The sequence below is a fragment of the Choristoneura fumiferana genome, chromosome 9 (assembly GCF_025370935.1).
Source record: "Choristoneura fumiferana chromosome 9, NRCan_CFum_1, whole genome shotgun sequence".
In the NCBI taxonomy this organism is placed as follows: Eukaryota; Metazoa; Arthropoda; class Insecta; order Lepidoptera; family Tortricidae; genus Choristoneura; species Choristoneura fumiferana.
This window is the reverse complement of record NC_133480.1, coordinates 13,787,402-13,801,755: the sequence shown is the minus strand read 5'-3', so window position 1 is coordinate 13,801,755 and position 14,354 is coordinate 13,787,402. Positions and strand designations below refer to the sequence as shown.

Below are 14,354 nucleotides of genomic sequence, written 5' to 3'. Positions count from 1 at the left end.
AGGACACAAAACCTTTAGTTTTCAATAAAGTTTTTGTTAAGTATTTGTTAAAAAAAAAAATCGTATTTATTTTTACGGTTTCCTGGTAGAAGAGAAAAAAAAAATTCATAATTTGTTTGTTCAAAGTGTTATTCAATATAAAGAGACACGTCAAGTCAATATTGCTTGCTTTTTCTAATGCTAAAATAAACGTGTATAGTCGAAAGTTATCTCCATCCAGCTATTATCACATTATTTAAAATGCGAAAGTTTGTGAGTGAGCCTGTTTTGTTTGTTACTGTCACTAAAACTGCAGGATTTATTTACAGGATTAAATTTGGTGTCTGGTTTTTCAGGGCTAAAATATTGTTTAAAAACAAAACAAAAAGAAAGAACGAAATATTTATTTGGACAAAATTAAACACTAAGGGGCTGTTTCACCACCCATTGATTAATTTTATTTGACGGATAAATGTGATGACGTCTCCGTCTATCCGAACAAAACAAACAAAGATGATATCAGATTATCCGTCAGATAAATTTAATCAATGGATGGTGAAACAGGGGGTAAAAGTACAGTAAGTATTTAAAGTAAATGAAACATTAGCAGCCATGAAAAATAAAACATGAAGTAAATAAAATACATTATTTTATGTAGAGTTGAACAAACTGAATCGTGTAGCAGGGTTCTTTGCTCACCCGCGACCTAGTAGCAGTAGTAGGTCGCGGGTGAGCAAAGAAATTGATTTAGTTAATTGATATGGACCTCTGCAAAGTAACGTCTGATTCAATAAATTACTTTTGTGCTACTAATGTCATGTTGACATCCCATACTTTTGTTAAGGAAATCATAGGTAAATGATTATTAAAAGGTTCCCCTCTGGTACATAAATCAGTTGGTTCGACTGTATAGTAGTGCCCTAAACCACTACTATTATCTACCGTCAACTACCGTCATCTGTGTATACCTCGTACTGTTCTCGTACATATACAGGCCTCCTTAAACGAGAGGGTTTGGGCTATTCGTCCCACTCGGGCCTAGAGCGTATGACGTCAACTATCCAGCTGTCGATAACATTTATGAAGCTATGTTTCCTTGGACCAGGTCTGAGCGACGCAGCCATTATGGAGCTGAACCTGCCGACCGGCATTCCTTTCGTCTACGAACTGGATGAGGACATGAAGCCAACTGACTCCATGCAGTTCCTCGGCGACGAGGAGACTGTCAAGAAGGCAATGGCTGCTGTCGCCGCTCAAGGGAAGGCCAAGTAAAAGGAGTTAGACAGAGATGTATAATGACTAAGAACGGAACCTGACGTCAATAGGACAATCGTAAGTTTTATGGGGTTATACCACTTCGTCTAAAAAGCAACTGGTTCTGTTCTATTTGTGTTGGAAACTTTAAAAAACTGTTGGGTTAAGTTAGAGTTGCGTCAAGGCAACAAGCGAAGCGCCTCAGCCACGTAGAATAGGAGCTCCGCGAAGTGGAGCTCTGCCGAGGGTAATAGAAGTAACAATGAACGGAGACCGACTAGACATTCCGGAAACTTATTAGACCACTTGGTACTATATACCAGCTGCTTTTTAGATGGGGTGATACCTATTCCGTTTTATATTGCAATGTTATAAATAAAACTGGTTCATAATAATATTATGCGATAGACACAGTTCCGCTCGTATGTCATTATTCTTATGGTAAAAAATTACTGGCTGCTGTACTCGTACGTTTTCTTAAAAAAAATAATTTTTAATTGTGGACAGGAACGAGTTTTTTAATGTTAGCCAGTCGATTTTTTTATGAGTTTGTACATTGAATATGGTGTAAGGCAATATTCGACTAGAAAGTCATTTAAATAAAATGTTTAAATAAAATACATTATATTAGCACGATTTATTCATGTCGTGCATTTGTAAATTGTAATGCAATAAAACTTTGAGTATGATTTTTAGAGATCATAAAACATTTATTATCTTTCTAAAAAACAATTGGTGTTGAATGTTTAAATGAGTAGGAATCTCGAATAGTTTGCCGTTGCACTGGCAAAATTGAGAAAAAAAAACCTAGGTCTGTTACGCCCTGAATTTAATGTCACCATTATCACTCGATATATGCAAGTCATATAACAAAGTTGAAGACGTAGGTAGTAAATAAGCTTACATTTATTTATTTAATAGTAATATAATATCATTGTGAAAGTAAATAAATTGTTATCAGATTTAACCAACTAGTAGTATTTATTTCAATTTAATATTGTAGTTTCAACACTTACATTACCTTATAAACTAAAGATAAGTCTAAAAGTAAACTAAATGAAACAAAAATGCAATTAAATAAAAAATAAAAACAACTTAAACCTAACACACACTAAAATCTAAAGCTAAAACACACAATAAGTACCACACTTTACCACAATTTAATTGTTTTATTATGTTGGTAAACTGCTTTTTAAATCGTTTACAACCTCATCCATGTTGACATCTGTTGCAGAGCTTGAATTTTCTTTATCTGTGGTGAATTTTTTCCCGGTATATTTTGCAAAGGTTTTATGTTTTTTATTATTGAAATAAAATTGTTTTTGTTCCGGGACTCCATGAAGATCCATCAAATTTTCTTCAGTTTGTTTTTTATTTTTGTTTTTTGCCTTCTTAGGTTTCGGTTTGTGATCGAATCTGAAATCTTTTGGCATTTTATGTGCATCGACGCAGTGCTGTAATCTCTCTTTGGCGTTCATAAATTTTTCTTTGCATTTCTTCTATGTAACAGCAATACTGGAAATAAAGATAATTTTAAATATTTAAAACGCTGAGTAAATGCAACATATTTATGACGAAGAAAAAAAAACAATCTTATGTAAATAATTTACTGAATTAGGCGTTAGGTACTTTGCGAAGGTGCAAACTAATTACTTTGCTCGCCTGCGACCTTATGAATGATAGCTATGTCTATGGAACAAATGTGTGCTCATGCAGCTCCTCCACCTCCACACTGTAAGAGCACAAATCACAAACCCAACTATCACCCAGAGTTCATCCTCAGAGCAACACCATCTGGTAACATGGTGAACGGTGGAGGAGCTGCATGAACACACATTTGTTGCATAGACAGCTATCATAAGGTCGCGGGATGTAATTGTTTGTAGTTCTATCATATTTAATGTTTACGTTAAAAAACGGATTAAAATACAAAACTTACAGAAGGTTTTCTCGTCGCCAGCACAGCGAAGAAGGAATCATGTTGTTCTTGTAGATGCAGGTCTAACAAGTGCGGTGATGGCAGCACCTTCTTACATTGGCTACAACTGCACAGAAAAAGATCGGATTGAAGTGAAGGATTAGTGATATTAAAACTTGAAGGATTACCTACAAAATTAATTACTTTCTCTGTCCACTCGCGCTGCAAATGGCAGATTTTTAAAATGGCGTCATTAATACCACTCGGAAAGTAGTCGAATAGAAAGTGAAAAAAAAAGTACGAATTTTAAGTATGTATTTAATTAGGTAAAGTAATTATTATTAAAGGATTTGTTGATTCATTGTATCTACTGTGTGGTTTTCAATAAAGAATCTATATTATTGAAATTTATGCGGTAATTTTGTAGAAATTCACCACAGATTTTTACCAATTTAGAGTGGTATCTATACAGATGTGGTTATAAAAATTGATTTTCGCTCCACGGAGCACACTGAGAGTGGCTGCGGTAGACAGAGAAGCTTAAAGTGGCCTAAACGTCTTTTGAGAGAGTGAGGCTTTGTGCTGTTTATTCTGTGCCAGGACCAGCCAGGACTACCCAATTATAGATAGGAATATTGATAAACTAGACAGGGTATAAGCCGTGGTGGCCTAGTGGTTTGACCTATCGCCTCTCAAGCAGAGGGTCGTGGGTTCAAACCCCGGCTCGCACCTCTGAGTTTTTCGAAATTCATGTGCGGAATTACATTTGAAGTTACCACGAGCTTTGCAGTGAAGGAAAACATCGTGAGGAAACCTCCACTATCATGCGAAGCAATTCAATGGTGCGTGTGAAGTTCCCAATCCGCACTGGGCCCGCGTGGGAACTATGGCCCAAGCCCTCTTGTTCTGAGAGGAGGCCTGTGCCCAGCAGTGGGACGTATATAGGCTGGGATGGTAGACAGGGACTATACAGAAATTATGCCACACATTTACCTGTATCTGTGAGAAGAGTTGTAGTGGCTCTCGAACTCCAAGAGGGAGTCCGCCGTGAATCCACAGCCAGGTATATTGCACGTGGAAGATATCCTGAAAACAAGATTTTCCTTGTTACATTAAACATTAGGTCGTCATCACCTACAGTTATCTATAAGGATACTCTTGGCGCGGGCGCACGCCTGCGGACGCGGATACAGCCCTATACTACGAAGCGCAAAATTCGAAGTTCGCATCGTGCCATCCCGCTGACGCTTATATTATTTAATACGAGAGTGAGAGGGACGGTAACAATGAACTTCGATTCCCGAATTTCGGTGAGCCCCCAGGTACAATCCGTTGCGTGCAGTTAGCGCTGCTCATTAATATTTTGCAATAGGCGTAGTTTTCACCGCTCCGTGCAAACTGCGTCAGTTAGCGTAGGTCCTAAGCCATCAGTCATCCTTTCACAAGATTTTGTAACACAACGCTTAAGCCAGTCAAGAGTTTAAGACTAGGTGAGCTCTTAAGCACCACGCACTACATCAGATTCTAATTCGATCCGAAATCGCGAACATACGGAAGTAGTCTTAGAACTAACTATTTGTACAGTCGAGGAAACGCATACCAGAGTCCAGAGGCCGTATTGCCTAACGTTTTATAAAATACTAGCTTTTACCCGCGGTTTCGTCCGTGTGAAATTCGGTTATCGCGCGTTGTTCCCTCGGGAACTGCATTTTAAAGTAACCTATGTCACTCTCTGGCCCATAAACTATCTCTATGGCAAAAATCACGTCGATACGTCGCTCCGTTTTGACGTGAAAGATGGACATGGATAGGTAGTTGTAGTTTGAAACCGCTTTTTGATTGAAAGAAGAAAGAAAGATAAAGAAACATATGTTAGAAGTGAAAAGAATGAGAACAAATAAGTATAAATTGAACGGCCGGTAAACGTTAAAAAATAAGATATATTGCGGAGCAACGATGAACATTTTCTGTGTTCATTGCTGTGTATATTGCTTGCAAAAGTAGCTAGTAGCAGTTAGTAGTAGTGCTGTATTTTCGTGTAGCGTGGCGATTGCGCAATGAATAGGGAACATTTTGGCCATGCCGCTGCCCGCTGGCACTCCACTTCGCACCTTGTTAAAGGTCTCTACCACTACGCCGTACCGTATCATATCATGACCGGCCCGTAATAGGACCGTGTCAAGCAAAAATATATTCTTTGTACTGACACGTACCACTAGCACGTTTCGTAACCAACCGACGCCGCCGCGTGCCTCGCCCAATGCATCAAAAACGGTACCGAAACGCTTCTTATGGGTACATGACACGCCGTTGACATGTTCAAACTCAAACTCACAACATTTATTGACAACAAAAACACACTAGGTACATCACAACAAAAACACAGTAAAAGCATAAATAGGACATGTTGTAGTGCGTGTCGCGTTACATTCCGTGCCTAATACGTTCCTTTTAGTGACGAACGAATATTCGCATATTTTTGCATATTCGCATTCGCAAAATTTCTGCGAATGTTTTGCGAATATGAATATCAGAAAAAAATACAATTATTAGATAATAGATAGGTTAATAAAATCAAAATACATTCATTTCTTATGTTTTTTATACAAAATCATCATCATCCCAGCCTATATACGTCTCACTGCTGGGCACAGGCCTCCTCTCAGAACAAGAGGGCTTGGGCCATAGTTCCCACGCGGGCCCAGTGCGGATTGGGAACACAAAAAAATTACTTAATCTCGTAATCACACAATCAGTCTTCACTTAATGATTTGGTATTATTTATTTATTTACTTTGCTAAACTGGATAATTCTCGGAACAAAGTACCTACAACCAACCGGAACGCACTTCGTTCGAACGAGACTGCCATAGACAATTTGGCGCAAAAACGAAAAAACTGAATATTCGCATTCGCGAATGTCGGTAGCAGATATTCGCATTCGCATTCGCGAATGTCGGTAGCAGATATTCGCATTCGCATTCGCGAATGCTCAAAAAATGACATTCGTTACATCACTAGTCCCTGTTACGGTCATGGTATGATATACGATGTAGTGAGAAGAGCTCAAGTAGCGTGATTTATTCCTAAGATGTCTATGATGATGGATGTCCTGCGAACCTACACTTCATGACACAGTTCCTCGTCATCCAAGTCCCGTACACCAAGCCTCGGCAAGGCTGGGTCGGTCTTGAACAATACATCGTTCAGCTTGCGGTGCCCGCAACCGAACTGACGCAGCACCTCCGGCGAGATCAGTCTTTTTACTTCCATTTTAGCTGCCTGGAAATAAAAAAAAAATTAATAAGATAGGTAGGTAGCTATTTGGAATTTGGATCGTCATACACTCATAGTGTATACATTTCATTACCTATAATATAAGTATATAAGTATATCGGTAAGTCCTATCGTATATAAAATATCTCAAAATGAAACTGGAATATCGTCCTCTCCGTTTTGTCAAATACGCGTTTTGTCTAAATAAATGAATATCCTTGCAGTTTAAGTTAGAGCTGATTTTATTCAATAGTATTAGCTATCTGCATACCGAATGCAATCCAAATCCGTCAAGCCGTTTTAGCGTGAAAGAGCAACAAACGCATGCACATTTGCCATTTTCGTGTTATTATATTGGTAGGGTTTTAAGGTACAGATGTAGGGTACAGTCAAGGGCAAAGATATCGACACGGCCAAAGTTACAAAAAATATGTATACAAGACTTTAAGCACTTATTAAAGTACTTATATACCTATTTGCACTTGACCGTACTACCTATCTGTCTGTTTTGTGACCGTACAAATGTACCTTTTTGATTGATTCTACCAATATTGTAACTACAAAAGTTTGTGGATGCGTATTGTGTATGCGTGATTAGTTTGCTTTGCAGTAGGTACATCAGATGTTAGAACCAGATTATCCACGAGTCCCCGACCTGCTACCAGCTAGTACTCGGCTATTTTGGCCATATCGCTCGAAGGGAGTCGGACAACCTCGAGGAACTTATTGTTCTAGGCAAGATAGAGGGGAAAAGGCCTAGAGGACGGTCACCAACCCGATGATCGAAGCAAATTAAGGCGATCACGGTGCTCACTCACTTTGCCTGCTGCAACAGGCCGAGGACAGAGGAGTGTCGAGTGGAAGCAGTTTGTCAACGTTCCGTAAAGGCTTATCAAGACGGGCACAACCTTTAGAAACGAAGAACACGACGAAAAAGAAGTAGGGGTAGGTACAACAGAATTAGAATGTAGTCGCTTTAGAGATTCATGTGAGAAAGAAAAAGAAAACGATCTTCTGTATTACTTATTCTGTGCTTCTTTCGTTCGAGTTCCGAACGACACCTAAACCTATACATACGCTGCTACGATTTTATAGCTGTCAGCTTTAGAAAAAAAATATAGGAAAAAAAAAGTTGCACCATTAAAAACAAACAAGGCTTAGTTACCTACCTACTTGAATTTAACAACATTGACTGTAGTTATTAGACGATTGATAAATATTACATAATCGTAGTTGATTTATCGTAAGTTAATTTATCTTATCAGTAAATAGCAATTCAAATGGCATTGATAAATTAAACTGAACTAATTTTAAAGAGGCATTAAGCAAGTACAACCAGTCAATTAACTCTTTCGATTTGTAATGCTGTTGAGTTCAGGCTCTTATATTACGAAGTGCAAAACTCGAACTTTGTAAATTGCCGTCCCGCTGACGCTTATGTCATTTAATACGCGAGTGAAAGGGACAGTGCGATACGAACTTCGCCTCACCCTCTGGCCCTATATTACGAAGTGCAAAACTCAAACTTCGTATGTTGCCGTCCCTCTTAGGACGCTTGTCATTTAATTTAATTTAATGGCGCGAGTGACAGGGACGGTGCGGTAGGATACGAACTTCGATTTTCGAATTTCGTAGTACTTAGTAGCCCTGCAGTTTTGCACTTCGTAGTATAGGGCCGTGCCAAGTTCGAACTTCGTATCATGCCGTCCGCTAACGCTAATATTATTTAATACGAAAGAGAGCGGTACGATACCGAATTCGATTTTGGTAGTTAGTAGCCTCCTGTGACTGTGACATGCTAATTTTCCCGCGAGCGGCGCGCTCGCGACGAAATCTTACGCGCTCGGCACGCTTTCAACTCGCCCGCAAATCGCAAGTTTGTGTGATAAGGACCTTAGAAAAATGATTGCAACTATTTGCAACGCAATGTGTAGGTACTATTAGCATGCTTGCTTTGGAGATGAGCCGTGCCTTAAAACTGTCGCAAGTCGCAACTTCTAATTTTTAGTTACTTACCAGACTTAGGATCAGATATATTATTACCCTGGCAACAAGCTGCACTAAAAAGTTGTTTGACCGTCACGCCAGTATTAACAGACTTTGAAAGCCATACTTAAAAACCTCACGCAACAGTGCGCCATCTAGTGAGCCAAAAAACGATAGCCCTCATTGACGTGAGCTACTGTCATATTATAATAGTACCTGGGCGACTGAGCTTTGCTCGGGCTGAAACTCGGTAACAAGCGTTTTCCCATAGATAGGACCAAGGTAGATCGATTTTTCATACCCTAAAACCCTACAGACCTAGCAAATTTCATCGAAATCGTTGAAGCCGGTACCGAGATCCCCGAAATATATACAATACATATATACAAGAATTGCTCGTTTAATTAAGGTAACCTATTAATTAGATAGATTGCGCAGAAATGACGGCCAGCGCTACACTTACGCTTTGTGAAATTGATTATGAAAAGGTACCACCATGGTACGTGATTTTAGGATTAGGAAGGGACTATTATGAGGTAGAGTAATTTCATCTCCCTCCTAAACTCCTCCGTAAACGCAGCATAGGTATTTTGTCAAGGTCAGTCAAGGTCGTTCTATCTAATGGCCAGCTAACTATTAACTTGTATGAATGACAAACTAAAATTGTACTATTGCTTATTCTGTGCTACAAGTAAAACAATTAACTTCACTGATACGTTTAAGAATCGTTAGTTTTTTCAAGCGGGTAAGAGGTAATTTTATTGTTAAGTACCTATACAAACACAACCCAGCCAGTAGGTACTTACTTCCTTATTATTGTTTATTAGGAGTATATATATCTACATCATAACAGGTAGGTAGCTAACTTAAAAAAATTACGATTTGATTCGTCATTATTAATCATCTATATGTACCTACCATACTCTTAAATACTTACTTACCGGTATCAGTACCAGTCACAGTAGGTATTACACATGATTGAGTAGATAACATTATCAAATTTGATCACTTACGATCATTTTCACAACAGAGACCGGCATTGCCAACACTACCTATTCAGACGAGACTTATTGACGATAATAAAAATACATTTATTAACCGCGAATCATCGTGACACGACAATACCTCAGCTAGTTAAAGTACCATTTCCTTGACACAGAACATAATAATATCATTCATTAGCAGATTTGTGTAGCGACGAGTGCTAAGAAGATTTTTTGGGAAATAGTTTGTCTATTATCCAAATAAGTTAAATAAGAACTGTTTTAACAATGACGGAAGTACGGAGACGTAAGGTAAGTTCATTACATTTATTAGTTTAGTCAGTTTTTTTAACTTTTTAAGTTTAAGCAGAAAGGAAAGGATGTAGAGTTGTTTGATAGATATATTTCGTGCATTGAACTTGGAAAAAATGAGTAGTCAACTAAATTCAATATCTGTAATGGGTTATGATTATTCAGTATCTATATCTAATTTAAACCGATTCACTGTTTCAAATGCTTTAGTTGGAATAAAAAAATAGAAAAAGAAAAGAAAAGGAATGACAAGATTCTAACCTGTATAAATTGTTAATGCATGAATGACGTATTGACGTATTGACGTAGAACGGTTTTGATCGTAGTTAATGTGTGCCAACCTTGTGCCAACTTTAGTTTTAGTCACGTTTTAATAATTAATCGTTAGTTAAACATTTTACTATACTATTTTACACTAGTTACGTTGTGTTCACACGCTGCAGCACAACAAAGTCGCTTCCATACCATAGACAAACGAAATAAACCGTTAACTAGAAATACGCAATACGCCTTTAGAAATGTGCTTTTAATGTTTAAGTCATTTTTAAAATCGCTCAAAATTATTTAATATCCCTATCTGCAATAACTTTAGTCAATGTCAGTGAGTTCAATAAAATGAGGCTATCGTTTTTTGTTTCACTAGATGGCGCACTGTATAGGTTTTTAGTATGGCTTTCAAAGTTGTTAGTTTAGGCCTCGAAAAACAAAGTTTAGATTTCATATTTAATACACCTTAAAACCGTACCATAAAAATATCGAGCATGCCACAGTTTGCATAGTCCCGCTTTGTTCGGAAAAAAGGGAGGACAAAGGTTTCTGAAAGACAAAACTGTCTCAAAACACAGACATTCACTGCCCCGGAACGCATATTTGCCATAATTATTTCAGATATTGCAAAATATTCACAAATTATTCTAATTATAATAACGCGTAGCTCACCAAAAAACTATGAGATTTGACATTTCGGAGACCTCACGCTACACTAGCGCCTCTAGTGGCGAATTCATACGCGATAGCCCTCATTACAGACGTTCGCAGTGATGCAACCCTACAGTTTTAATTTAACTGTAGATCATAGTTTTTATGGAAATTCTCTCAGTTTTTAGTTTAGGCCTCGAAATCTACAGTGTTTTATTTAAGATGCTTGCGTCATCTATTTTATTTGCTACGTAGTCCGTAGCAGGGCCATTACGAAACTCGAAGTTCGTCTTGTGCGGTCCTTCTGACTCACTATTTAGTACGAAAGCGAGAGGGACGGTACGATAGGAACTTCGTGTTTCGAGTTTCGTAGTAGCCCATGCTGCTGCTCCAGTAAAATGTACTACTATCAGATAGACATGTAGTGCAAGTCGATTTGGCGCCGAAAATTCTCCACATCGTTAGTTTCTTGCGGATTCTTCACAACAGAAGTTTTTCCGAACTGGTGGTAGATTTTTTGGACATTTATAAGTGCTTGTCATAGCCTAAATTTAATAAAAATTTATTTTTGTCGCCATAAAATATTATGTTTTACCGATTAAATGCAGTAATGTCGAAAACTGAAATCAGAGAGCAGTACTATTCGTATGCTGGTCACATTATTTTTACATTGACATTTCATACTGTCTGTTTAGTATCTTGGTTTAATAAATAGAGTAAGTATAGAATAAATGTATCTTTGAGACTTGACATGAATTCGATTTGTAGCATTCGAAGATGGCGTATGTAGACAATATCTAATTTTGCTATTTCTGTTTCTTTGGCTAGTTTAAGTATAATTTTGATAGTGTTTTATGCGGTGAACAGTGATCCCAAAATCCTATATTGCTCTCGTGTCTAACATTTTTTTAATGCGCAAGTGGTCTCCACGTGGTTTCTGGAATTTTACTATCAAGTTGCAAAAACTACAATCACCGTACAACGTGCCTCTCAAAGAGAGTTTAACTTGACACTGGCAAAATTGTCCTATTAATTAGGACAGAAAAGCCATATTTTAAAAGAGAAGAAGAAGAAGAGACTTGACATTTAGTTTGATAATAATAATAATCACTTAGCATTAGGTGACCCGCCTGCTCGTTTGCCAGCTGGTAGATAAAAAAAAACTTATAATTACATGATTTTTTGTTTTTAATTTCCCTATAATGTATTTTATTTATTACTATCATTAAATGCTTACTACAAAGTAAAAAAAAAGGTAAAGATGTAAATTTACAAAAATAAAATACTGTTTATTTTTTGATATTTACAGTTTTTTTCAAGCATATCTACAGTTTTACTCTATGATGGGGTTGGCAACACTGGAAGTTTGACATGTCTGTCACTGTCTGTTCTGCCTATTTTTGTCTTCAAAATTTTGTTAGCGAGCGATGTCGATGTTTGGCTAGTTAGGTTTTACATTTTATGAAACGATGTTGGAAGCGGCGATGTGTAAAAGTATTCCAGCGTACATAAGTATTATTTAACGTATTCATTGGTTGTGATGTTTATTTTAGCCCGATATGGGAAAATTCAGTACTTACCGGTACTTAGAGGTGAGGGTGTTGGTTGCATTTTTATGAACGTAAATGTAAATATTGAATTATTTTACACTCGTCGTGTCACAGTAATTGCTGAGTAAACTCGTAGTTGCCACGTTTTATGGTTGCCACTAATTTTTTAAATGAAGAATATTATTATGCTCTGAGCAGTTTTCATCCTTTCTATGATATTGTGATCAATTGAATCTGTTTTTCTTGATGAAAACTTAATTAGTGAGTTTCATATACTAAAACTGTATATAATTTGACTCAATTAAGATATTTTCTGTAAAAAAAAACTAAGCTATCTTTTGATTTATAGTTGTGAATTTTATGTTTTCATTTCAGTTAAAAGATGATACGGCAGCCCCACATATCAACGTAAGGAGCCGAGCGCTGAAGCCGCCGCGGCGACTAAAGAAAACATTCATACTTCTAATTGTAGCTGCACTATGCGTCACATATTTCATGGGTAAGTTTTGCTCTGATATTTCCTATGATCATACTCAGCTATAACAATTAACTATTTAAATTATTTGTGACGATCAATGTTAGAATGGAACAAGTAAACCATTTAAAGATTTTTGCATGTATTAGACAACACATTGTTTAAAAAATATTTCACAGCAATCATTCTGTTAATAAAAATAAAACTAAAACTAAAAATATATGCAAACCATTTTTAAATAATTTGATACTACAGTTTATCCGCGGCTTCACATGCGTAAACTATTTGATCTGGTAGTTACAATTTGAATTGGGACTTTACAAAATTTTCCTGGGAATTCCCAAAATTTATATTGTGGTCTTCATTGAGGTTGTGTTAAGAACAACTGTCCAAAATTTCAAGATTCAACCCAGCCACCCAGCAGTTGAAATTTTAAGATTTTATCCCTATCCTGTTAGAATATAGGGATAAAAAGTAGCCTATGTGTTATTCCAAAGGTCCAGCTGCCTACTAAGCCCAGATGTTGTTATTTCGAGTTTTTGTCCCTATCCCGTGGCAATATCGGGACAAAAAGTCTCCTATGTTTATCCAGGCTATAAACTAACTTTTTGCCAAATTTCATCCACATCCGTCCAGCCGTTTCAGTGTGAAAAAGCAGTAGCGGCGTTAGGGTAGGGCACGGTGGGGCGACCGCCCATGGCGCCGGACGTAAAGGGGTGTCTGAAGCCTATCCCTTCAATAAAATTCCCAAAAGTTGGGGGCGCCATGGGCATCTCGCCCAGGGCACTGAAGTTTTTTTTTTTATTATTTGATGTTAATCAAAAAAACAATGTGTACAATATGTTATTTCATTATTATAATTATTATATTGGGCGATTAGGTTTTAAAGTACTTAATAATTAAATATAGTTCTCTGCACAATTTCAAATTCAATTACCATAGTTCTTTATCAGCTATAAAATGCAAGGCATAGCAGTTTGTATGGGAAAAATAAATTATATTTCAATTTATATCACACAGCATTCAGAATATGTTCTGTTTTAAAATACCCTAAGACAAAACAGATCAGAAGTCTAAAGCTGTATCTCACTAAATTGCAAAAATAATTGTACTGGCATATAACTTTTGGTACAAAAATCCTGTTGGTTGTGTACTAGATTAGCATTATTATTATTATTATAATATTAAGATAAGCTTTATATTGTCTCCGTAAGCACCTGGTGAAATTTAAAGGTCTTTCTGAGATTAAACATTTTAGCTTCATTTCATAAATATACTGAGAAATGTTGAGGTTTGTTAGCCATCTATTGTTATCAGTGTTATATTGTTCTGCAAATAAAATCAGGAATGGAAGGGATGTGCTGCGGTATCCAGTCTTAATACCAGGTACAATTATTCCTTATTCACATGAAAAAACAATTTATAAATCATTTATGAAGTTAAGTTTAAGTTAATGAATATGAGTGGTACGTTATCTCTTATGTGAAGCATAAAAGATAAATTATAAGATAAGAAGCATTGAATAAAATAAAATAAAGGTAAATGATGATTTCAATATGAGTAAAAATAACCAACACAATGGAAATATGGTTCATACATTTTTTAACTTGAAACAATGTAAATTAACAAAAAACTAAACAAGAAAGGTGTTTTCGGGTTCCATAGCCTACAAGGAACCCTGTTTTCGTCATGTTCGTCTTCCCA

General features: G+C 36.8%; 3 protein-coding genes across 6 annotated transcripts in view; 1 reads left to right on the top strand and 2 right to left on the bottom strand.

Moving 5' to 3' along the window:
• LOC141431360 (protein lethal(2)k10201-like) overlaps nt 1-9,505 on the bottom strand; it is a 24,262-nt gene extending 14,757 nt beyond the window's left edge. The window contains exon 1 of one of the 2 annotated variants that reach the window (XM_074092520.1): nt 9,426-9,505. In XM_074092520.1, the coding sequence (XP_073948621.1) occupies nt 9,426-9,452 (27 nt within the window). In that variant the 5' untranslated portion in view covers nt 9,453-9,505. The remainder of the gene's footprint in view (nt 1-9,425) is intronic. The other variant, XM_074092518.1, reaches the window with a different exon arrangement.
• NTPase (ectonucleoside triphosphate diphosphohydrolase NTPase) overlaps nt 1-14,354 on the top strand; it is a 37,126-nt gene that overhangs the window by 7,473 nt on the left and 15,299 nt on the right. Inside the window, exons 1-2 of one of the 3 annotated variants that reach the window (XM_074092514.1) lie at nt 9,597-9,707; nt 12,551-12,674. In XM_074092514.1, the coding sequence (XP_073948615.1) occupies nt 9,684-9,707; nt 12,551-12,674 (148 nt within the window). In that variant the 5' untranslated portion in view covers nt 9,597-9,683. Of the gene's footprint in view, nt 1-9,596; nt 9,708-12,000; nt 12,218-12,550; nt 12,675-14,354 lie in introns of those variants that run through there. The other 2 variants (XM_074092513.1, XM_074092515.1) reach the window with 2 other exon arrangements.
• Nucleotides 1,714-10,215, bottom strand: LOC141431362 (protein lethal(2)k10201-like). Its single transcript, XM_074092528.1, is given in 6 exon segments — nt 1,714-2,726; nt 2,728-2,748; nt 3,173-3,278; nt 4,145-4,237; nt 6,275-6,432; nt 10,122-10,215. Coding segments are annotated over 6 exon segments (753 nt in total). The 5' UTR covers nt 10,176-10,215; the 3' UTR covers nt 1,714-2,405.